Source organism: Fukomys damarensis, unplaced genomic scaffold (assembly GCF_012274545.1).
Source record: "Fukomys damarensis isolate Sample0158 unplaced genomic scaffold, DMR_v1.0_HiC HiC_scaffold_6, whole genome shotgun sequence".
Taxonomy (NCBI): domain Eukaryota; kingdom Metazoa; phylum Chordata; class Mammalia; order Rodentia; family Bathyergidae; genus Fukomys; species Fukomys damarensis.
This window is the reverse complement of record NW_022900918.1, coordinates 42,679,425-42,704,838: the sequence shown is the minus strand read 5'-3', so window position 1 is coordinate 42,704,838 and position 25,414 is coordinate 42,679,425. Positions and strand designations below refer to the sequence as shown.

Here is a 25,414-nt window from a genome sequence, read left to right as displayed (position 1 = left end):
GCTGCCCTGGCTGGTGAGACCGCCAGGAGCTTGTATCCAGACACAAGGACACAGATGGGAGAGGTGTCATGATGGGCCACTGTTACAGACAGGGCTGCTGTTGCTTGCATGAGGTTTTGATGTTTGTGCCGACTAGGTACAGACTTCTTTTCATTCTGTGAACAATATGATATGACAACTCTTCATAGAACATGTATGTTGTGTTAGGTATTGTACATAAACTAGAGATGATTTAAAGGATGTAAATAAAATTTTTAATAAAATTGTAAAGGAAGTTAATATTTAAGAAATGTCATGGTTGAAGTTTCTGGTGTGTAACTGTGGCTAGGTGTAACCTATATAAACACTCTTGGGCCGCCTCAGCTTGGATGCTATAAGGAAGCTCTGGGATCACATGTTTGATGTTTTGTTTGGTAGCATCGAGTTTTAGCTCCCTGTGCCTTGGGACCACCTGTGACCTACTCTGTGAGAACCTAGGGACAGTGGTGTGTTTGGAAAGGGAGCTGGTGGCTGGACAGACAACTCCACAGAATCCAGTGGCACACCTTTTTCCATTGAGCTCCCTGAATGGAAGACTTCCTCAGTAAACATTGTGGTTCTTTCTTCAGGCATTCTGTTCCTGAAGATTGGGGGAGCCTGGTGTCTTAGTTACTTTCTCATTGCTGGGACAAAATATCAGACACCCACAAGTTAAAGGAGGAAGGTCTTACATTGGCTTATAGTTTGTAGAGGATTAAGTCCATTGTAGGCCAGCTCCAAGGCAGGTGGTGTCACCGAAGAGTGGCAGAGGAGAAACAGTCCATGCAGGGCAGACAGAAGGCAGCCGCAGTGATCCTTCTTTTCCCTCTCTCTCTTTATATTCCATCCAGGCTACCAGCCTGTTGGTGGTGCCACCCACACCCAGAGTGGGGCTTCTCTCTTCAGTAAATCCATTCAGCCCCACACAGAAGTACACTACACCAGTCAGTGGGCTGATGCAGTTATCAAATACCCTTAATTCAGTGTCACACACCCACTATCCAGCCGCTTCCAAAAACTCTAGAGGCTTTGGGGGAACATGTAGATACAAGCCATGACACCTGGTGCCTGCAGCTTTGAGATGCATGAGGTACTGCTCGCATTTGCATCCCATGTCCTGGTTGAGGGGTGCTGGCTTTGGTGCTCCTTTCTCACCACACTGGGCTGAGAATCTGTTGTGGATCTTGGCCACGGTGATAGGTGTGCAGTGAGCATTCATCAGTGAGTTTTAGTTTTCATTTCTCTGATGGTTTTGAACCATCTTTTTATGACTTTTTTCTTCTTTCTTGCCATTTAACTATCTTTCTGATATATTCTTTACAGCATATTTTTTTCGTTTTTGAGATAGGCTTTCGCTGTGGAGTCCAGAATTGCCCTAAACATGTGATCCTCCTGTCTCAGCCTCCCAGATGCGGGATGACAGGCGTTTATCACCATGCCTGGCTCACTTATCAGATTGCTTTTTCCTTCCCCTTGCCAAGTATTGAGTGTTCTTTATGTGTCTGGATGCAGGCCCTTTGTTGGATGTGTTTTGTTTTGTTTTGTTTTTGGTACTGGAGATCAAACTCTGGACCTTGTGCTTGCAAGGTAGGCGGTGGCACAGTGAGCTAAATCCCCAGCTCTGTTGGATGGTTTTTGAGACAGGGACTCTGTAGTGCTCAGGCTGGTCTTTTGAACTTGTGGCAATGCTCCTGGCCCAGCCTTCTGAGGGCTGGGATAATGGGCATAGCCTCCATGCCTGGCTTATTGGATATGTGTTTTGCAAGCACTTTTTCCTCAGTGTTTTCATTCCTGTAACAGTGTTCTTTGCAGAGTAAAACGTTTTAGTCTTGTTGAAGCCTAGTTTATTTTATTTTGTTTTTGGTATCAAACTCGGGACCTTGTACTTGTGAGGCAGGTAGTGGCACCACTGAGTTAAAACTCTGGCCCTAGTTTATCTATTTTTAAAAAATTGGTCATAATTTGGTTTCATGTGAGAAACTTCTAAATCCAAGGTTACAGAGATGTCTCCTTTGACTGTTTTCGTTTTCTTAAGGAGCCTTAATCTTACTCCTCTGTTTGGTTCATCTGAGTTAATTTTCATAGGTGGTGTGTGTTGTAAGTTGAGATTTATTTTTCAGTTTACTAAGAAGCCTTTTCTTTTTCACATTTAAGTTGCTGTGTTTTTATCCTGAAAATTAAAGATGTTGAAACAGAGCTTTAAAAAACTTCAGTAGGCCAAGCAGGGCGGCATATATCTGTAATTCCAGCTGCTTGGGAGACTGAGACAGGAGGATTGCCTGTGTAGTTTAAACCTGTCTCAAGGTAAAAATAAGTAGCTGAGAAGGGCTGGGAATATAGTTTAGTATGAAGGCCCTGGGTTCAATTCTCAGTACCTAAAAAAATTGATAGCATGGAATTATAAAGTTGAGCAGGGTGTGGTGGTATCTGCCTGTGATGTGATGGGGATCCCAGCACTCTAGAGGCTGAGGCAGGAGGATTGCCATGGGTTCAAAGCCGGCCTGAACTGCATAGCAACATGTCTCAAAAACACAAAGGGAAAACAAGCACATAGAATTGTAAGGCTGGTCCTGGCATCAGTATAATTTTTAAACAGCATTTTATTTGCCAGTGGTTTAAAACTTACACAGCAGTTGCATGCACCACTCTCGAGGCCCACCCACCTCACTGGCTGTTTGTCAGTGTCTTCCTTTGTGGGGTGCGGTATAGATGCTGTTGAGTCGTGTGTGGGTGCTGATGTAGCTGAGCTCCTAGCCATCTTGGTCTTCGAGCACCTCCCGAGTATGATGCCGCTGCTTTCGTTCTATAAGCCTCCCAGGTGGCTCTGGACTCCAGGCTTCCCTGCCCTCCCCTGCGTGGCCTTGACAGTTCTGAAGATGACTTTGCAGTTTGGATTTGTCTGCTGTCCTCCTCATGACTGGACAGGGCGTTCTCAGCATCTGTCAGGCAGCCTGTGGCTCCTGGTGACCGGGCTGGGGTCCCGCACCATGTGCGCAGGGGAGCCGGGAGCTCTGTGCTGCTGCTCCAGTTTCCTTGCACTGTCACCTCCCAGTTCCCGGCCAGCTGGGCTAGCAGGGCCAGCGTCCCTTCTTTTGTGTTTGAATTTTCACCTTTTCTTTTGGTTAATCTGGTTGAGGTTTATCAATCCTTTCATCTTTAAGGACTCAGCTTTGGATTTCTTAGCTTTTTCTCCTATTTTTCCCCCCAGTACTGGGAATCAAACTTAGGACCTTGCACTTACAAGGCAGGTGTGGTGCCACTGAGCTAGATCCCCAGCCCTCTCTGTTTTTAATTTCATTGCTTTTTGTTCTTATTTCCTAATGCACACCGAGTTTACTTTTTTGTAGATTTTATTTGTGTAAACTAGTTACTGATTTGAAATCTGTTTTCCCTTCTATGCTGTAAATTTCCCTCTTAAGTGTTGTGTTAGCTACCCTACATCTGTTGATGTATTTTTATTCATTTAAACATTTCCCTTGAGTCTTTCTCTTTGGTCTGTGTATTGTGTGTTGGTTTTTCTCCAAATACTGGGAGATCCTTCAGGATTGTTCACATTGATTTCTACTTAGTTGTTAGCGTTAGATAACATACTCTGAGTTTTGAGTTATTTTGCAGTGAAGAAGCTTGTCTGTGAGCCCCAGCTCCCGCATCTTGGTCTGAGGACCGTGCATCACGCGGCTCTCTGTGGAGATCTGCACACCCAGGCCAGCCTTTGGGAAGCGGAGCTGAGTGTGTGCACGTGGGGTGGCTGCCTAACTGGAGAGCTGGCCCCTCTGTGCCCCTGCTGACAGCCTGGGAGCCAGCCAGTCCCTGTGGTCCTGGCAGGGATGGCACGCAGCATCTGTCCCTCCTCCCCTCCTAGGGCGCCTGTTGGCGTTCGCATTGGTTCCGCCTGGGTGGCAGGTGTGTGGAGGGTCTCTCAGCTCAACTTTCTCCGTGCTTCCTTCGCTGTGGTTGGGAGTGTGCCTCTGGTGTCCTGGCTGGGTGCCCACCAGTGTTGCTGGGTTTCACCACTGGCTTATGCCCAGGGGTGGACAGCAGAGGGACTATGGAGAGGGTGCAGTGTGAATTGCGCGCATGCCTGCGTGTGGCAGGAGGATCCTCGCATGTCTTCACCTCTGTGTTTGGGTGTGGCTGGCTGTGCAGCCCCAGCTGGGGTGTGGGAGTCTCAGACAGAGACTGAGAAGCGGAGGCAGGAGCAGCGCAGGTCCTGGGCCCCTTCAGTCTCAGGGTGGAGTTGTCCAGGGCACGGCCTCATACTGGGAGGCGGCCCAGCTTCCTCCCCAGTCTCCTGACTCCCTTCCTGCAGGGCTTTCAGTCTCCCTTTTACCAAGAGTTCCCTTCTCTGTCCAGTTTTCTTTTCCTTTGCCCTTGTAGGTTTATGCCTTATTTTTACAAATTGCCTTATTTGTAGATTGGCATTTTGGAAGAGAGTGAAAGTGAACATCATCTGTGTCCCCAGTGCAGGCCCACACCAACCAGCCGTTTTTGCTAGGTCATAATTATGGACTTGGAGCCATTCAGAAGCTTTTTTCCTTTATGAGAAAATTTCCCCCAGTCTTTAAAAATTAGTGTATGTTTATGATATGTAATTCTTAAATTTGTTTTGGGCAATTCATGCATAGTTGTATTGCATCTTAATCATCTTTGAGCCCCCTTTGCCCCTTCCCCTCCCCTTCCCTGTTTCCAAAAAGTCTACTTCCCTGTTGCCTCTCATCTGCCCTTTATTTTGCTTTTTATTTATATTTTGGCTTTCTCATGTAAGAGAAACCATATGATATTTAACCTTCTGTGTCTGATTTTTTTCATTTGACGTTATGGTCTCAAGATCCATCAATTTTCCTACAGATTACTAAAATGTATCTTTCTTTCTGACTGACGAGTACTCCATTGCATACTTATGCCAAAGTTTTTCTTTTTTCTTTTTAGAGGCCATCACTTTATTTATTTTTTTCATTAAGTTTATTGGAACTTTTTAAGTATACCTTACAGTTACATTCATCATTTGGATCTTGAACCTTTACATGACAAGTCTTGGTTCTCATTTTCTCCCCCTTCCCCTGCCCTCCCTTCATCCCCTCCACCCTTCCCCATTTACAAAGACTTTGTTTCCATTTTTTCCTTTTCTCATATTTTTTTCTTTTCCCTTCTTTCCTTTCTCCTGTCCTTCCCACTTCCCTTACTCTTTTAGCCTTTTCTTCCTATTTCACATTATCAGTTATACAATTGGAACCTTATTTACACTTTTAGTTTATCACACCAGAGAAGCTATTTGGTATTTACACGTCCTACTTATTTCACTTAAGAGTATGTCCTCAATGTGCATCCACTTAGCTATAAATGTCTATGGTTTCTTGTTCTTTGTGGCTGAGTAGTACTCCATTTTATAGAAAAACTACATCTTTATCCAGTCTCCAGTTGATGGGCAATTGGGCTGTTTCCAAGTTTTAGCTGTTACAAACTGCATACCATAGTTTCTTTATCTGTTCATCTGTTGAGGGCATCTAGGCCATTTTCATGGTTTAGCTGTTGTGAATTGCACTGCTATAAACATTCATGTGCACAGGTCATTCTAATATGCAGGATGCAGCTCTTTTGGAAAGATATTCGGGAGAGGTATAGCTGGATCAAATAGTATTTTTAGGTTTTTGAGGCGTTGCCATCCTGATTTCCACAGTGATTGTCCTGGTTTACATTCCTACCAGCATTGCTAACATTTGTTGTCTTTTTGGTCACTCTCACTTTGATTAGAATCTCCCAAATGGCTGGAGATGCTAGATATTTTTCATGCTTTATTGGACATTTGTATTTCTTCTTTTGAAGTGTCTATTTATTTCAGTTGCGCAGGTTTTGATGGGGTCTTTTGGTTTGGGGTCTTAATTTTTTTGCGTTATGTATTCTGGATATCAGTCCTTTCTTAGAGGAGCTGCTGGTAAAATTGTTTCGCCATTCTGAGGGTCTCTCTGTTTCCCTTGCTGTGCAGAAGCTTTTAAATGTGTTATAATCCCATTTTTTGATTCTTGGAATTATTTCTTGCGGAGTTGGGGGTCTGTTCAGTGAGTCCTGGACTATGTTTTTGTCTTCAGGTGTTTTACCTGTGTTGTCTTGCAGGAGAGCTAGTGTTTCTGTTTTCATATTGAGGTCCTTGATGAATTTTGATTTGATGTTAGTGCAGGATAAGCGATATGGGCGTAGACTCATTTTTAACAATTTTTCCGGCACATTTGTTGAAGAGGCTATCTGGTCCCGTGTTTGTTTCGATCCCTTTGTCAAGGACCAGATGCTAAAGGCGCATGCGACTGTCTTGTTTTCTCTTCTGCCTGTAGGTCCGCATGTCTGCCAGTGTGTCAGTGCCTTGCCATCTTGGTTATTGTAGCTTTGTGGTGTAGCCTGGAATCCGGGATTGTGCTGCTTTCTCTTTTGGCTCAGGATTGCTTTGGCTGCTCAGGCATTCTTGACAGGGCTTTCTTCCCTTGTTCCATGTCTGGACCCTAACTTCTCCTGCTCTTTGTTTATCAGTGATTATCAATCCAGTTTCTTTTCTGTCTTCTAGGATTTGTCTGACCATCTGGCCTGTTGTTGTCTTCTGTGTTTTAAAGAACTCTAGTTTTACCCCTTCACTCATTCATTTTTTATGATTTCTCAGTAGCTTTTCTGTCTCAGTGAAGAGGTGGGAGGTGGAATAGACTACTGCCCAGTCCATTCTCTTGAACTGTGAGCACTGGGTGGTGGAACCTTCACCTGGTTGGTAATAACGTGCATCCTTTTATTTACCTTCCAGCTGATGTAGCCCAGCAGTTCCAGTTTGCTGTGCGAGTTATTGGCAGCAACTTTGCCCCTACTGTTGAAAGAGATGAATTCCTAGTAGCTGAAAAAATCAAGAAAGAACGTATGTATTTTTCTTAAGTATTACTTGTTGGAATATGAAACTTGTAAACTTAGTATGTATGTACCCGTTTACGTGTATGTATGTGTGCAGTTCTCAAGCATATTTTGATTACAGGCACTATTAAAAATAAGGACTACTCAGTTCTTAGAGGTAAGACTAAGAGTGTAAGCAGAGTACTGCTGTAGCATGCTACGTGGCTCTAGGTGTGGAAGATACATGCTTGCTGTTGCTTCCTGATTCCATGCTTTGCAGCATCAGTGTCACATATTTTTGAGCAGGTGGCATAGTGCACCATCTTGCTCTTGGCGCAGGAGTCATTGCTTCTCTTTATGGTCTCTGCCTGAACTTCTGTGCTGTAGGCCGTGCCAGCTTTAGTCCGGAGGTACCCGGGCTTCCTGAGCGTGTGCACGGCTAAGAGGAAGGCCATGCAAATGGTGAGCCGTCAGCCAGGTGGGAAGTGTGGCTCTGAGTAGCTGGTGGCCCTCAGGAAAGCGGCCCTGGCCCTGAGGAAGGTGGCTGGCACTGCTCCCTGTACCTGGGCTGTGCGAGCATGCTCCTGTCGGGCCTGCAGCTGTGCCGAAGGGAGGCCTGCCGGGAAATCAGCGTGCTCCCTGTGAGCCTCTGGTGAACCCGCCTGCGTGAAGCTGGCTTTGTGTCCAGTGCCCTGGCGAACTGTCAGTACAGCTCTAGGCAGTTGTTCACAGGGCACAGATTCCCACAGCCAGCTATTGTGAACTGCTTAGGGCCAGTAGACTGAGGATACCGTGTCTCACAGCTCTGTCACTAGTGAGGTGGAGAACTGACTGCTACCATGTGTGAGCTCTGCCGTCCACATAGACCAGGTATGTCTGTGTCTCTCCATAGTGCCAGGGTTAATTGAGTGGTACGGAATTCACAAGTTACATCAGTTTCGTCAGCCTCATTGGCCAAGTTAGAATTAGTATGTTCAGAGCTAAATGTAAGCCAAGCATGGTGGCACATGCCTGTAATCCCAGCTAGTTGGGAGGCTGAGACAAGAGGGTCACAAGTTCGAGGCCAGTCTTGGCAACTTAGTGAGACTGTCTAAAAATTAAAGAAAGAGTATGGGGAGGCCTGGGGATGTGGCTGTGCTAGTGATCTTGCTTAGCATGTTCCAGACCCTGGGTTCAATCGTAGTCCAGGGAGGGGAAAAGGAAGCTAAGTGTAGATAGGCAGATGAGGTTTTCATAAAGTTCCACTCATGAGAAGGGATAAACAGGTTCATTGGAGGGGTTGCCTTGTCGGGGCTTTAAGGAGCTGCACCTCTCCTAGAAGGCCAGCAGTCTCCCGGGAGGTGCCTGTGGGATCGTGTGCGGTGTGGTTCTGGCTCTTGACTTTTCAGTGGCTTCTCCCTTGTCCCAGAACCAAACCTCGAGTGAGTTTGTGTTTCCTGCTGCTTCTTTCAATACAGTAGTCTGAGTGCAGCTGGGACCCTGGAAGACATCAACACGATGAAAATCCACTAATAAGCTATCTGACTTTTATTTTGAAATGGTAGTCAAGTACCTTTATACTAAAATGAGATGATGGATTGCTGTGTTGTGTCCTAACAGAAATGTTCAGAATGTATAGTCTCCAAGTCAGGTGAACTGTCAAGAGTGCTTTACTTTTTGGTGATTGCTCTTTGACTTAGGATTCAAGTGGTGTTCCATCCCTCTCCCAGTAGCTGTTATTAACTAGTTAAACTCATGCTCTTTTGTTCACTGCTGATGAGTGTTTTCTGATAGACTATAGTGATCTCACTGTTTCTGTTAATGAATTTTCACATAAATGCTTTGATTCCAGCATAATACTTTCCATATCTTACAAACGACAGAGGTTGGATGGACGACCACACTCAGCTGAAAAGTTGCCCTTGCCTGAGTTTCAGACTCTTACACTCAGGATTCTTTTCTACTCTTTGAGCTGCCTGTTCCCCTGGGTGAAAGTGAATCCCCTATAGATGGGTCACAGCTGGGTTTCTTTCCTGACTTTGCAGTTATCCGGCAGAGGAGAGAGGCGGATGCTGCGCTGTTCTCTGAGCTCCACCGGAAGCTGCACTCACAGGTAGGTGCAGGGTCAGGCAGAGGGGCACCTGGGAGTGGATGTTTGAGCAGCCTCCGGGGTGGCAGGTTATATTTTCTGTCATTGCGGAGGGCTTCGTGCGTTACGGTGTTAGAAGTTGAAGTCTTGGCTTGCTTTCTGGCCTTCTTGCCTGTGAAGCTGAGCGGGTCTGTTGGGAAGGCACAGATTGCGCTAGGCATGCGCTACTGTTGGCCCCTGGCGCTGCTGGAGGACGTGTTAGTGGGAGTTGTGCCTGAAGCACCGCAGAAGCTGCCCCTCAGGCCTGGCTCCTATAGCCCTGGGGCTAGTGGAGCAGCAGCAGCTGAAGACTGTGGTGTTTTGATGCCTATACTTGAAAACAAGTGGTCTTTCTAACCTGGTGTTTTACAAAGTCTGTATGTTGGTAAGTTAATGATTTGCAACGTTAGCTATTTTGTGATTTCTGGCTATAACAATACTGGATTAATCTAGCTTTCTTATTCTTTTGTGGAGAAGAGAGTGAATCCAAAAAGGTTTAATGCTTTGTTCACCAAATACCAAGTCAGTGTGACAGTAAAAACCACTGCGGTACACACAGTGGTGCTGGTGATTAAACACCTATGTTGTGACTCGTAAGCTCTCTTGTTATATTTTTATGCTTAAAACAGCCTTGTTTATATGCTATGTTGATTCCTTAATTCAGTCTACTTGGATTCATTGTTAAAAGTGTGCTTTTTCATCCTTGATAATATTTACAAGAAAAAGAACTTTTTTGGTACACTCATTTCCAGGCAGATTGTTTTAAACTGAAGTATCATTTGTTAAAATAACTTCTGTGCTTTGGATGTAAAAAAATGTGCTTATCATACATCAGATTTCCCAGGACAGCCTTGCCAGGGTCCCACATGGAGACTTTCCTCCCAGATCTTATTGTGTCTGTGGATGTGTGGACTGTTGCAGGGGAGTGTTTTAGGAGCTTTGTAACTTAAGATGGTTGTTCTCCAAAAGTTTGGAACCCTGGGGGTGGCCCTGGCTGTGGTCTTCCTGGCCGCTGCCCTCTCACTTCTGGCTCTGGAACACACTTGGGCTCACATTGACACCAGCCCATGAAGGATCTTGAGCAGACTGACCCTGGCTGAGTTTTGTGTGTACACTTGTGCTCCTTTTGGGACCTTTCATCACTCTTCACCCATACACGCTTTCTGAGGTGAGAGCTGGAATTTGAACCCGTGTATTATTATGGCACAGGTGGAACTTACTCTGTCGTCTTCCCTGTGCCACTGGCTACCGTCCCCGTGGAACTAATGGCTTGGTGTCTTCACAGCTGAAAGGAGCATTTCTTCTTTTGTAGCTTGGTGTCATCTTGTTCCCTCTTGGCATATGATTCTGCCCTTGCCTGTTTCTGCTCCCATGACTCCAGGCCCTGGGCCTGCCCTCTGAATGTGCCTCTCTGTGTCCTTTTGACTTCAGGCAGGCCTTGGTCTGCACTTGGCCTGCAGGTTAGGGTACCAGCACATGATTTAGGTCTGCGCTGTCTCAATTGTGGAGTGAAGAGAGTGATCCTGTCATGGCCTGTGGTGATGCAGGAGAGGCTGAATGAGCTGTACTTGGCTCTGCGGGCCCTGCCTCTAAATGGCAGCTGCTGCTATTAACTGACTGCTCCATAAAATGTGGAGAAACAGTTAAGTGGTTGTGTGTGGAGCAGGGGTACCGGGTCCTGACTGCTGGTCTTGGGCTAGAGCCAGTCCCTGTGCCCCAGAGCCCTGGTCCCTGCATACGGGGATTCTAGGCTGTGAGGCCGAGTGTAACTCAGCTGCATTTCTCTCAGGTGGCTGTTGTCCTGAGTGTCCTCCAGCGCCCGTTTGACCCCTCCAGCCATCCCTCCATGCTCACAGAAGCAACAGTTTGTGCCTGCAGGAGCCCTCAGAGGCTTCCCGTGGTGTTGCTTAACCTGGATGTCCTGGCACGGCCTACAAGGTCCCCTGCATTTGTGGTCTGTCTCCACTCTGACTCCTGGCTGTGGCAGATTGATCTGTTCATGGTTCCTATCTCCTTTCACGGCTGTCCTTTCTCAGGGACTCGAGCCTCCTCCAAAAGTCCTTCCATGAGCTGTGAAGTGCCACTTGTCATGTTGATTTGTCTGCTCATCTGTCTGCCACTGGACCATGACTCCAAAGAAACTTTCAGGGAATATTTTATGTCACGTGAATCAGCGTCCAGGGATTCCTGCTGTAACTGAGGGTGCTCGCGCGTAGCTTGCCTATGTACCCAGAGTGAGGCTGCATGAGGTGTGCGAGTCTGGACGCCATGCCACACGATGGCAGCAGGTGGCGTCCACGTAATACCTTGAGTGCACGCCCGTGGTCAGCTCTGCTGGCCGCGAAGGTTTTGGGAGCAGAGCCTGGAGTTTGGGTCTTTACGGTTCTGAGATGACTGTTGCACTGTGGCCTTCTTGTTATAATACCTGTTCTGTGGTCTGAAGGGGACATCAGGAAAGAAGGAAGATTTCATGGGCTTTCTGATGCTGTTTACCTTAGGGTTACTGTGGACATTTCTAAGGACTTTTTTGGGGTGACAGTACTGCTATTCAGAAGTAGGGTGGTAGATGGGAGTAGTTCTTTTGAGGGGCTTTGTAGCTAAAGGCCCACGGGTATTGGTGCAGATCAGCCTCACCAGGCTGCAGTGTGCCGTGTGGTATACGGGACGAGAAAGGAGCACAGGTTTGAGATTAACAGGTATATTTTCAAATGCATTTCTATTTTGAAAGTAAGTATAATGTAGAAGAGAGGAACATTAAAGTGAAGAGCTCTATAAAATATTTAAATTTTTTTTCTAAACAGGGAGTGTTGAAAAATAAGTGGTCCATACTCTACCTCCTGCTGAACCTCAGTGAGGACCCTCGCAAGCAAGCCAGCAAGGTGAGGCCAATGCCACAGTAAGAGGAGAAGCGTGAGTGTCTATTGGGAGGCCAGGCAATTTCCTTTTCTTTTCTAAGGTCCTCTTCAGTCTACAGTTTTCTTAAGATGTGTTTCAGAGTCAGATTATTCTGATACAACAACGTGCAGTTAAATCGAGCCTTGCTTGTTCGATTTCAGACGTCAGCATGGGTGCCCGTTCAGCAGGGCAGGAAGAGCTCGGAGGTGCTGTGTACGCCCTGCTGTCAGGGTCTCCAGGCAGCACTGTGCCAGGGTGCTTCCTACTGCCCACCCCACTTCTGCTTCAGTGGCACAGGCACAGTGTTGGAGAGAGCACTGGGTGCAGACTCCTGGCACTGTGAGCAGGCAGATACCTCTGCAGACACCCAGGGCTGGGGCGTGAGCAGTGTGGGCCAGAGTTACTGTGGCCTCAGCGCTGAGCTCTCTTCATTATGGGACAGTACCAGACTTTTATTTTTTATTATTTTTAAAATTAAAAGTTTTATTAGTATATTTGTAGGACATAACACTTCCATTCATCTTAGGGAGTGGCGTGCATGTCCTTAATGTATCTTAATTCTTTTATGCTCCTTCCCCTTCTTTTCTGCCTCTAGCTCCTCTTCCCATTTGCAAAAATTCCAGCTGTTTCCTGCTGTCTTTTATTTTTGATTTTCTAAAGCTTTTACACAGCAAAGGAGAGAAAGTGAAGAGAGCCTACAAAATTGGAAAAAATTTTGCTGTTTACACTTCTGACAGAGGAGTAATACCTAGAATTTACAAATAACTAAAAAAAGAATCAGACCCCCCAAAACTAAAAGACTCAGTAAACACAGGCAACCAAAATGAATAGATGTATCTCAGACATCCAGATAACCAATAAATACATGAAAAATGCTCTGGAGATTAAAGTGATCTTGAGATTCCATCTCATTTGGAAAAAATGATCATCGTCAAAAAAATCAGACTTCTAAAACTTACTTGACTTCTAGTTTACATGGATTTGGAACAGATAAGGTGCTCAGCTGCCAGCCGTTGAAGGGGTTATTGGAGAAAACTCCTAAAGCTGTCAGTGCTGGTGGACTTCAGAAACATCTCAGTCAGCACGTCGCCCAGTGGTGTGCAGTCCACAGCCAGTCCCAGAGCGGGTGGGGACACCTGCTGTCCCTAGTGGGGCTGCTGTGTGACCTCCTGTCCCTGGACTCTGCTTTCATTTCAGGTGTCCAGCTATGCTTCCCTGTTTGCGCAGGCCTTGCCTAGAGATGCCCATTCCACTCCCTACTACTACGCCCGGCCACAGACGCTCCCACTCAACTACCAGGACCGGAGTACCCAGGCGGTGCCCAGTGCAGGCAGCTTGGGCAGCAGTGGCATCAGCAGCATCAGTGCATGCCCTCTTGGCGGCCCTGGGCCCGGCCCGCAGCCTCTGTTCCCAGGGTAACACTCCTGACACAGCCAGGCTGATGGGGGTGGGTGTCCCGAGCTCCTGGCTGGCTGGGGTCTCATATGTGCCCCCAGCATTCTGGGCAGAGTCTGCCAGCTGTTGTTGAGGCAATGCACGCTAGCTCTGTATGAGTAATAAAGGTTGGGTTATCCTCAGGCTGACAGTTCTGGTGTGTTCTGCGTAGGACAGTAGATGAGGGGACCCAGGTGTGCAGGACTAAGATGTGACAGTCTCTGTAATTTAGCCTGCTGTCCAATCTGATTACATTTTGAGGCCTCACAGGGCTCATGGTTGAGAAGAGCAGATGCTGGGGCCTTAGTGGACCTTCAGAACCTTGTTTTTAGTACACATTCTATGTGGAGGTTGTCAATCAGCTTTGCTCCTTGCTGCTATTTATTCCTTAGAATCAGAATGAAGTGGGTGATCCTGTCGCGGTATTTTTCAGAACACTGACAGGGACTTGGTATAAGTACCTGTCTCCACAGGAGCACACAGTCCCAGAGTACTTTGTGAGTAGCAAGGGTATGGGATAGAGGATAGAACAGGAGTACCATGCAGGAAGGATGAGTGGGGCATAATGTTCTGTGTGGGGCAGCTCACATGTTCACAAGCAGTGCCTGGCAGAGGTTGTCTGACACTCACGCTCTGGCCAAGCACTGGAATGATTATTGTCACGATGTAGACAGGTGAATCAAAAACTCAGGACTGGAGCAGTCTTTTAGCATCAATCTCTTAAATTTAGAAGGACATGGTTTCAGCAAGGGTTGTGTTGACTTTTCCTCTTTTGAGAATAAACTTCCCCCTGTCCTCTAGCCTCTCATGGCTGGCAGGTATGGCTGCTGGTATGGCTGGTGCTGATGGAAGCTCTGGCACCTCAAGGCAGTGCCTGGGAGAGTCCTGCATCTGGGTTTGCAGCCCTGCTAGTGTGGCTCTGGATGCACTTGTTGGGTTCATTTGTTAGAAGTTGGCTGTCCTGGGCTTCCATTTTCAAAAATTGGCCGTGGGGTGTTCTCAAAATTAGTGAACAACTACAATGGTTTGAAGGTGCACTTGCCCTCCTCTTCCAAGTTAACTGAAATCAGTGCCTCTTCCCCCGTGGGCTGGAGGGCAGGCAGTAGGTGAGGACAGGCCAATGGTGCGGCTCCCTGTGTTTAAGCCTCTCTGCCCAGGAGAAGTGGAAGTGTCATTTAGCTGAAAATAGCGCAGTGGGTCTGTGTGGGGAATGTGTGCAGTGTGTGCAGAGGAAAGTCAGACGGAGCATAGATGTGTCTGGGTGTCAGGGCAGAGTGAGGTGTCCCCATGCTGCAGTGTGGCCCAAGTGCTGGGCTCGGCCTGGCCTGATTGTGAGTGTGCTCCTTGTGGTAAGCGCGATGTCACCTTTCGTGAGCTAGTTTTGGGCAGGAACACGAGGAAGTTCTCTCTCTAGGAAGGGCCGTGTCTTTTGGAGAATAGGATGGCTGTTGAAGACATGAGTGTCACTTCCTTCCTCTAGACAGTCCCATCAAGGCCTCAGCGTGGGAGACTGCTTCCGACAGCAGTTGGGATCACGCCTCGCATGGACTCTGACTGCCGGTCAGCCTTCTTCCCAAACCCCGACCTCCAAGGGCATCCCGAGTGCTGTGTCCCGCAACGTGATGCGGGCAAGGAGAGACGGGGACTCGAGTGGTAAGGATGTGTTTTAACTTTCAGAATTTACCCTTCTTTCAAGTGCCGACCTGGACCTCTGTGTTACTGGCTTCCCACTGTTTGTGTCCTGGAGCCATGTCCCTGCTGTGGCTTGTTCTTTGGGGAATCATTTCCTGCCCCTGGCTGGCCACTCTTGGCCAGCTTCTGAATGGTCTGCTTTCTGTGTTGCTCTTCCCTGCGTCCTCCTCACCATCCCTCTCCCATCCCGTCCTGCTGTCCCTCCTGGGAAGCCTGTGCTGCTCATTCCCAGCCCGAGTTCCATGAGGGCCACGTCTGTCTAGTGATGGTGCCAGTGCCTGAACACACAAGCACATGGGCATGTGAAGGAAGACCACTGTGAGAGGTCTGAAGTCCTGCTGTGTTCCCAGAGTGAGCGAGTGTCTTTCATGACCACACTGCAGAGCAGTGCTTGTCCGTGGGTATCCTGGAGACCAAGCGATGGCTCTGAGGTCACTGTAGGTGCTGCCTGTACCTGCAAGAGCGCTGGGGCTCGGAGTCTTGGGGAACCATGAGGGCACCATGCTGCCCTCGGCTGCTGCAGTGTGCCCAGCCTCTGCCTGCCTACAGCGGCCGTGCATGATAGGGTTGGATGCTGGGCTGGTGTCTAGACACTGTCAGAGGCTGTCTTCCTGACTCCTGGGCAGTGCCTGTGGTGTGACCTATGGAAAGATGAGAGCACAGTGCCCTTAAACTGGGAGAAGCAGGCAGAAAGGGTCAGGCATAGCAATGTGGCAGGAAACAAGGAAGCTGCTTCAGGCCAGATGCATTACGAATTCCGTTGAGCATGAACACTTCGTTTAGAAGACAGGTGTTTTAAAAACATTTCCATTTAGACAGTCATGTTTTGCTTACCAGAGACGTTTTAAATGTGAAGACGCAAACAGGTTGAAAATAAATGGATGGGAAACCTGCATCTTGCAGACACTATCTGTAAGGCAGATGGGTGATTGTCATTGTCAGAGTGGCCTTCAAAGAGCAGGAGTGGGGATGGAGGGGGCTGCATAATGAGGAAGGCATAGGAACGCTAATCCTGAGTCCCATGTGCACAGCGTAAGCCAGGTGGGCAGACCAGAGGGGAGATGCACCGACCCGTAGTTACAGCGGGGTGAGTCAGCCCTGCAGAGCTGAGAGGCTCCAAAGGAACAGGTGGTGAAGGTTGCAGTGAGCAGCACACCCGTGCTCTGTGCTGCACTCTGGTGCCGTGGACTTGGGGGAGGCCTCTGCCTCCTGCTCCTTGGGCCCAGCACCCAGGTCCATCTCTGACTCTGGATGTGCGGAGGGACAGTGGGCATCACAAACATCTTTTCTGTGCAGTGAGGCTTTCTCAGGGGCTGTGCCCCTCTGTGGAGACCCACTTTTACGGATGCCCCTGCCGCATGACCAGCCCGCTGGTGATCTGCGGCAGCTGCGGCCCTGTCTCTGAAAAGACTTGTAGAGGAAATGCTGTCAGCCGCCTCTGCCCTAGCCTTGTACCCCTTTTCTGTTGGAAGCTCATTTATGGAGTATGTAAATGTTGTCCTGGTGGCAAACACATAATCCAGACAAAATCATGCCATGAAACGTGTTTCATCTGAAAATGTATAATTAAATGTATGATTAAATGTATAATAGTGATTACTATCTTTGACAAACCGTTTACAGGTACTACGGAAATTACTGAAGCTGCTCTCGTGAGAGACATCTTGTACGTCTTCCAGGGTATAGATGGCAAAAATATCAAAATGAGCAGCACTGAAAATTGTTATAAAGTAGAAGGAAAGGTACAGTAACATAAAATCTAGTTTAAAATATTCAAAATGAAAGCTGACCTGCAGTCCTAAGGTGAGCTGTTGATTAACAGGTGCTCCTGGGACTTGCCAGGCAGGGCCCCTGGGGCCCCTGTGGCCTCTGTGGTCAGTACTTCGCCCTCCCCCAACACACTGATGTCACAGGTGTTCGAGGGACGGTGGCCTGGCCTGGGCTTGGCCATGAACGTGGGATTCCAGGTCGGGGGTCCTGCTTGCTCTGGTTTGTCTTTCAGAACAGCCTTCCCATTGCCCTGTCATGTTGCCCCGTGGCTCTCAACCCTTCTCAGGAGTGCAGGTCCCAGGGGTGTTCAGAGGCCCAAGCCTGGGGACTCCAGTGTTCCTTCAGGGTGTTTTCCCTCCCTGTGTGCTTTTTTCCTTTGCTGATTTATATTAGTTACTTTTACTGGGGATCAAATTCAGGACCTTGCACTTGTGAGGCAGGCGTGGTGCCACCGAACTAGATCCCCGGCCCTTAATGTTAGTTACTTTTAACTTTCACATTGAAAGTGGTGATATCCAAGCATAGAATCAAGAGCACAAGTGATTGAGGAAAATTCTAGTGTTGCTTGTTAATTTTTGGTGTGCTTGCTTGCTTTTTAGGCAAACCTCAACAGGTCTTTGCGAGACACGGCAGTCAGACTTGCTGAGTTGGGGTGGTTGCATAATAAGATCAGAAAGTACACTGACCAGCGGAGTCTGGACCGCTCGTTTGGACTAGTAGGTCAGGTACGTTCACTACGACTCCCTTTGACGATAATGTTTAATCTGCGTATGTTCTGCTATGAGAATGACTTCTAGTAGAGTTCTTTTTAAAGATGATGGTATTAGTTGGGTCCACAAAAAGAAGTGGAACCCACAGGAGCTGTTGGAGCCTGAGGCTTCCCCAGCCAAGGAAAGGGGATTCAGAGGGAGGGGCTGGGGAGCAGGGAAGCTCTGAGGAGGTGCTGCCCTGTTGTTGTTGCTGCTACCTCCCACCGGGGTAGGGAGGGAGCAGGCAAGGTGTGGCCACATCTGCGGCCCGGGGGCACTGAGGTGGATTCTGGATGCTGCAGGTGCTGGTGGTGAGCACCCACTGCTCTGGCTGCTGAGCCTGGCAGAAGCAGCAGACAAGTAAACCGCAGCACTGCTGTAGTCCGCCTTCTTTGGTGGTGAAGTAGTCATGATGCCCCTATGCAGTAGTTATTGCTGGTGAGGCCCTCAGTGCAGCAGCTGTGTGTCAGAGCAGTGGCACTATGGTGTGGCTGGGGCAGTGGTGGCAGCAGCTGAGGGCGTGGCTCTAAAGGGAGACAGCCTAGGGTTCTCGGCTTGGCTTCTCCAGATGCGGAATTTACTTCCTGTCTCCTTAGTCTTTGGAGATGAGAGAATGCCTGTTCTCAGCTGGTCTTGAATGAGCCAGTGCATCCACCATCAGGTGAGCTGCCTGAAGACCAGTTGCCATGCTCCCCCACTGTGGGAGCAGATGGTGAGGACAGGCTGGCATGGGGTGGGTCCTCAGCAGGCAGTGGTGTCCCAGCAGTGCCGAGTCCTTGTCTATCTGACAGGATCCCAGTAATACCTTTGTTCGTGTCATCCGGTTATGCATGCAGACTCCACGGGGAGGTCCTGTGTTTGATCAGCTGTGAAAGAAGTACAAAAGGAATATAAGAAACTAAATACTGTGTAGATATTTTAAGTGTATTGTTAAATTGATACATAAAATGGTACATATTAATGGGGTTCCAAGGAAGCTTTGATACAGAAATATGTTGTATAACATTCACATCCAGGTAAACATGCCTGTCTCCTCAGTGACTGTTCCTGTGGTGACAACAGCCAGAATGCTTTTTTACGGCGGTTTGGAAGTGTCCAGTCCATCGCCGTCAGCCATGGCTGTCTGTGCAGCAGCACTGAGAGCTTCTGTCTCTCATCGCCCCATGACTTAGACTAGTTCCCCACATCCTCCCTTCCTGCTGGCCCTGCCTCTGCCCAGCGCTGCTCTACTCCCTGTCCTGTCAGCAGCGCTGATTCCACATGTAGGGTCTGTGATGCTTGTCTTTCTCTGGCTCACAGCTTATTTCACTTAACATAATGACCTCCAGCTTCACCAGGTGCCTCCCTTTTGTTTGCCCATTTGCTCGTCCTGGACAGAAGGAGCCAGCCAGGCTGGGGTGCGGTGGTTGTCCTTCCATGAGAGCCAGGATGATGCTAGGTCTGTCTGACTGCTGGAGCTGGGATGGTCCAGCCTGGAAATCGCACTTTCAAATGTTGCTTTGTGTCTGCACAATGAGTACCTGAATGCATTTTTATGTTAGTCACTTTAGTCCCCACCCACAAAGCAAAGATTCTGCAAACAGACGTTTTTGTACGAGTATGTATTGCTTTAGGGTGTGCAGGATGTGTGGCTGCACGTGGAAAAACCCGCAGCGGCTCCATCCCTGACAGCCTCTGCTTCGTGCCAGTGAGGTCAGCGCACAGGGCTGCGTGCAGGCCCATAAAGGTCCCTGTTGCTCCGACAGTGTCCTTTTGATGTGGACCTCATCGGAGTTCAGACTGCATGTATACAGAGAAGCTTTTAATTCTATGCCTGGGAGAATAAGCAGTGCAAACCAGAGCAAAATTGGGTTGGGACCGATTTGCCAATTTTTAAGTTTCGTCAGTTGAGAACATCTAAAAAAGTTGTATTTTAACTGAAAATTTAGAAAGGCAACCTCAAAATAAAGGATAATTTTTCAAAATTAATTACAAAAACTGCACTACATTAAACATTTTTCCTTTTGTAAAGTTCATGCTTTTTTCTACAAAAGAATAACTCTTCTCTGACATCACTGAACTGTATTTTGTAGTGTTGATCAGACCATTGACAGATCCAGAATTGAGATCTCGGCGTGCTCCGCCTGAACTCACTGCAGGCACCGCACCCTGCACTTGGAGGGTGTCTGCTGTGGTGGCCACCTTGCTTTAGTAACTTCTTCTTCCATACAGAGCTTTTGTGCCGCCTTGCATCAGGAACTCAAGGAATACTACCGGCTACTCTCTGTTTTACACTCCCAGGTAAATATTTTCTCTTTATTTTAAAATTAGAATTTCATGGAATATTTAACTTACTTTGTATATTAAGGTGTAGAAATCAGTGCTGGAGTAATGTTTGTGAGTGCCAAATAGCTATAAAATTTCACTGTATTCCAGAGCCAATGAATTGCTCATTTTCAGAGCCCTGTATACCATTTAAAGGCTCCTGGAATCTTGAAAGGCCTATTATTTCCTCCGAGGAGACCTTTGGCTTCATTATTTCCCTATTGTTGCTGCATATGCGTTAACAATGAATGTGACTGGTGTTTTGCACTTCCACTTTCCATGTTGTCTTTCAGCTGCAGCTAGAGGACGACCAGGGGGTTAACTTGGGACTTGAGAGTAGCCTGACACTGCGGCGCCTCCTGGTTTGGACCTATGACCCCAAAATAAGACTGAAGACCCTTGCGGCCCTAGTGGATCACTGCCAAGGTCCTTGGGGTCTCTTGTGTGTGCCTCCTGCTGTGCCATGGTTCGAAGTTGTTTGCAGGGCTTTGCAGGGTGGGCCATCCAGCTTTGCTTTCCGACCCTGGCAGCCGTAGGTGTGTCCACTGAATGCAGTCAGGGATGTGAGCTGTTGTAATGTGGTCCGTGATTGTCCTTGTGAGAGCTCAGGCTGTGAGGGAGGTGAAGGCCGGTAGGAGAGAGCTGCCAGTGTGTAGAGGTGTGGTCTGGATGCCGTGCTGTGCCCACGCCCCTCCTCTGCTTGCCTTGTACCTGGCAGGCTTCTCTAGCATCTCTTCTTCCCTCCCTTGTGGGTATGCTCTTACCCTTATTTGCTGTCTGTGTGTTGAAAAATCCCCATGTTTGGATGTTTACCTCGGCCCTCTTTTGGGCTCTGGCTTCTGTGTTTTTGGCTGAACCTTTTCCCCATGGTTTGTGCCACTTGGCAGAACCTGCTCTTAAACTGTACGGTGTTGCCTCACGGGTAGGTGGAGCAGTTGGTGAGTTGGGACGGTGTGGTGAGCCCGAGGCAGTGTAGGGGTCCATGCGTAGAACCTGTGCTGCTACTGCTGTGTGTACTGAGCGGCAGGATGTAGTGTGAAGCTCAGTCAGAAAGCTGTGAAAAGCCATGTGAGGTCCAGAGTGGGCAGCTAGTCACCATTGGCTACTTTTGCAGCTGATAAACTCCTTTGCTGCCAGGAAGGGAACAGTACTCCCCTGGCTTGTGTAAAGTGACGGGGTCTTGCTGCTGCTGCTTCTAGGTCCAAAACTGGTATTAATGGCAGGAAGTAGACACGCTTACTCTTCATGCCTTGGCCATCCTTGGTTTGAAGGGCTTGCTTTGTGCTGCGAATGTACACTGGGTGTTTAGTCCCTTCCCTCGTTCCCCCAGGGAGGAAAGGAGGGGAGCTGGCCTCTGCTGTCCATGCCTACACAAAGACGGGCGACCCATACATGCGGTCCCTGGTGCAGCACATCCTGAGCCTGGTGTCTCACCCTGTCCTGAGCTTCCTCTACCGCTGGATCTACGACGGGGAGCTTGAGGACACATACCACGAGGTGAGGCGCTGGGGTGAGGAGGCACGGGCACCCCGTCTGCTTCGCGGTTCCCGGTGGCTGTCTAACAGGAGGCGCCCACACTTCTGAGCTCTGTGCACATTTGCAGTGCCTGGAGAGCTGTTGTGTTGTCAGACAGCAGAGCTGATTTCACTTAGTGAAAAGCTCATCTCCCATTCTTAGCAGTGAGAAACTCCCAAGGTCGAGTGCTTACTCGCTCAGGTGGAATTCCCAGTGAGCTGGTCAGGAGCAGAGGTCTGGGCCTCCTGAGGCTGAGTGTGCATTCACATGTGGGTGCTTTTGCAGGGTTGTTCCTAAAATCACTTCCATCTTCTGTGCCAAGGGTTTGAACCAAGTGAGTTATTTGTATACATGAGTATTTACTTTTTGAGCTAAGTCAGTTCTGCTGTAATGTAGCAGATATGTTCCTAAAAACCACCAGAATGCCAAAACCAGAGTGAAAACCATAGGGCTTTGTTGGGGAAAGGAGGTAGGGGCATCACACTCATAGACATTGCTAGTAACATGGAAAGCCAGTAAGTTAGGAACCTCACACGGGTTCAGTGGCTCAGAAATACATAAATACTGCAGTAAATGTGGCGTTACTCTTGAATGCACCCTGTTGTCTGCATAGGCGTGGGTGGGAGGCTGTACTGGCGCATCCTTTAAAGTGCTGAGAGTCCCTCTGATCCCGGGCAGTGCCTGGGAATAGGCTGGCGGCTGGGTGCGGCTGCCTTGGTGTGTAGGTGGTGGGTTCCTGTGTCTTCGGGCTCAGCCTGTGTTTCTTCCTGTGGAAATTGCATGTAGGCACACGTGGAGTGTGCTCTATGTCTAGCACGCTTCCTGACTGTTGAGTGTGCTGTTATAACTCACTGCTTTTAGAACACACTGTAGCAGAATCTCCTGGGTGTGGTACTGTGTTGTTGTGCTGCCATGAAGACACACCGATGGGTTGCACATGGCCGGGCGTGTGTGTGTGTGTGTGTGTGTGTGTGTGTGTGTGTGTGCGTGTGCGTGCCTGTGTTGAGGGGGTGTGTGTGTGTGTGTGTGTGTGTGTGTGTGTGTGTGCGCGTGCGTGCCTGTGTTGTGTAAGCAGATCATTCGGTGACTGTCTTATTCATTAATTCATATTATCTCGCTGTGTGGACAGGTCAGTTTATATTTGGCCGCATTCCTATTGATGGAGCTTGTGTTCTCTGCGGGGTTTAATATTAGGAGTGTTCTTAAATCGGTCATCCTTTGTGTGTTCCCTATGTGTGGTCTGCACTTCTCCAAGGTAGGCACTGGAATTGCTGGCCTGTGGGGATGCAGACTTTAACACCTTCCCGCCAGTGCTGCAGATGGATCTAATACTTTCCATTGGCCTTTTTTCTAATACACTTAGTGAGAAGCCGCCCATTGGGACAGTCATGCCTGTACCACCTGTGGTGTCAGTTGCCCTGCAGCAAGAGTTGCGAAGTGTGGCCCCCTGTGAACATGTTAAAGTCTTGCTCTGCCAGTTTGAGCCCTCAGGAGATCTGTCAGTGTACCCAGTCACCCGCTCAGTGTCTGTCATTGGAGCACCCAGAGTCTGAGATGCTCTGAGACGGTGCTTATGTGATGCACCAGTGGCCCGCAGGTAATGGTCAGACCCTTGCCCACTAACACGCTGTCTACCACACCTTCAGGCTGTGTATGAAGTGTATGGAACACAAAGGGATTGAATATCAGTACATGGATTCTATCCCAGATCACCTTGTTATCTGCATGGCAGCATCGCTATCCCCTGTTTTTTAATTTTTTTTCTTTTTTATTGAGTTTATTGGTACTTTTTAAGTATACGGTACAGTTACATTCATCACTGGGATCTTGTACTTTTACATGTCAGATCTTGGTTTTCATTTTTTCCTAATATCCCTTGTTTAAAGACAACTTAAAGCTGAGGCATGCTGTTTGAATTTAGGCCCCATCTTTTCTTTCTGTATGTCGCGGTTGCTGAATGAGGAGCGTCTGTATTCCAGAAACCAAAATCCTCAGCACTTGCGGTCTGCTGTGTTTCAGATATGTGTTACTCAACCCAGAGTGTGGACAGGGACTTAGGTTCAGACCCCCTAGGCCCGGAGTGTAGATGGGGACCAAAGTCCTTGCGCTGTGGCATGCTCAGCCTGTACCAGCCTGTGCCATGGGTTCCTCCTGCGCTCTGGTCCACACTTCTGCTTCCCTGCAGCATTAATAAACTACGAAGTGTGAAATAGGCATTCACTGTGGCATTTGTCTGCTTTTCCCTGGTTCCTGGTTTGATATGCACCTTTTCATGGTTATAGGTATTTTTATTTTCTTCTAATTGCCCATTCATATCTCTTTGCCCATTTTTCCTAGGGATTTTTGTTTTGTTTTGTTTTTAGGGTTAACTCATGGAAGGTATTAAGTATTTGGATATGTTGTATATGTAATTGCACTTTTTCTTTTCTTTTCAAATTATTTAAGATTTACAGAAAAGTGGGGATGTTGCAGAGTACTGCCCTGTTGACTGAGCCATCACTCATACCCCACAGGTTTGCACTCTTCATCCCTAACTCCCCTCCATTTCTGAGTCTCGCTTTCTGTGTTCGTCCTTTGAGCTATTTGTGAATGTTATTTAGATGGCTCTACTTAAGGTTTGATATCTGTAGCCTGCAAAGATGCAGGCTTTACCTTTTTTCAATTTCACTGCTGCTCTACACATTTTTATAAGGCATTTAAAATCAGCTTTTCAGCTCTGTTAAAAGTTCTCTTTGTATTTTTATACCCCTAGGCTGGTTTTGAACTCAACAGTAATCGTTCTGCCTCAGCTTCCTGAGTGCTGGGATTACAGATGAGCACTATCATCCCTGGCTCAACTTCTTGTTTTCTAGTGCTAAGTGAAATGTCTTTTTTGAAAATATAATTGAAAACCTTCTGTTTGTTTTACTAATGGTTACCTTGAGGTGACTTAACTTTCAGTGTCATGCGTCTTGCTCAGCGTAGGTCTCCAGTAAACCAGTTTGATTTCTTCCCTAAGATGAGGAAATCTTTTCCCTTCCCAGGTTCTGGGCCAGCACCACTACTAATCTGTAGCTTTTGTGTTATTTTTAACTTTGCATGTGCATGTATAAATTGCTTTTTCTTTTAAGATTTTAATTTGCTTTGCATCTGTATTTGAACCAGCTGTTGAACTGGTATTTTTGCCTCTCACCCAGTGCAGTAGCCATGCCTTTCATTGAGGTGCACACTTGATTAAACACAAAATGAGCCTCCTGAGCCACCGTCCAGGTCAGGACACAGCCCTTCCCAGCGTCCCTGAGCACTAGGTCACTGCCTGCTCTCTGAGGAGCATGTGGCCTTCACCCAGGCGCCGTGAGCAGCTTTGTCTTGTTTCAGTTCATGTCTGTGGGGTCATGTGACACACAGCCACACATGGTGCATTGGTGCTGTCTGTGGGAGTCATTTGTATTCATCATGGTAAAGTTTGCATCCTCGGGTCTGTTTCTGGAAAATATAAAGTTGTTTGTTTAGTTAGGTTTTTCACTCAGACTTAATTTTTCAAGATAATCAGCCGCTTAGACTCGTGCACTCTTCAGTTCTTACTGCCAGGACGAGAGGCAGCGGAAGATTGCAGCTGTGGCCTTCCTTTGAGGTTGCTCTGCAGGTTCAGGAGGAGTCGAATCTTTGAAAGCTTGTGCAGTTGATTATTTAAAAAGCATATTAATCTTCTGATCATTGACACAGTAAGGTAATTATCTGGGCTTTTAAATTTTTTCATTAGTAAATTTATGGGACTGATTTTGTGATGAGAAAAAATAAATGTTTTTAGAAATTGTGTGTGTTTATAACTTTGTGCTGTATGCTAGGGTTAGCGATGTAGTTCTTGCCTCATTGGTAAAAGTTTTTAATTCTCAAAAATGTTTTCTTTTGATTTAATTTTAGACTTCTAGAAAAGTTGCAAAAATTCAACAGAGTGCTGGTGTTGCTGCTCAGCACTTGGCTCCAGCAGTCTCACAGGCTCCCTCACCTTTGCAGCCATTCTGCTGCTTGGTGACCACTGTGCCCAGGCCCTTGTTCACCTCACTGGCTTTGCCTGTGGAATTTCTCC

At 47.7% G+C, this 25,414-nt stretch overlaps 1 protein-coding gene across 1 annotated transcript in view; it reads left to right on the top strand.

Annotated features, from left to right (window-relative positions):
* The first annotated feature begins 6,350 nt into the window (after positions 1–6,350).
* Positions 6,351–25,414, top strand: part of Tubgcp3 (tubulin gamma complex associated protein 3) — a 50,504-nt gene continuing 31,440 nt past the window's right edge. Inside the window, exons 1-11 of the mRNA XM_033760915.1 lie at positions 6,351–6,360; positions 6,800–6,907; positions 8,904–8,971; positions 11,788–11,865; positions 13,079–13,296; positions 14,796–14,968; positions 16,631–16,749; positions 17,377–17,502; positions 19,738–19,806; positions 20,124–20,256; positions 21,161–21,327. Of these exons, the coding sequence (XP_033616806.1) occupies positions 6,351–6,360; positions 6,800–6,907; positions 8,904–8,971; positions 11,788–11,865; positions 13,079–13,296; positions 14,796–14,968; positions 16,631–16,749; positions 17,377–17,502; positions 19,738–19,806; positions 20,124–20,256; positions 21,161–21,327 (1,269 nt within the window). The remainder of the gene's footprint in view (positions 6,361–6,799; positions 6,908–8,903; positions 8,972–11,787; positions 11,866–13,078; positions 13,297–14,795; positions 14,969–16,630; positions 16,750–17,376; positions 17,503–19,737; positions 19,807–20,123; positions 20,257–21,160; positions 21,328–25,414) is intronic.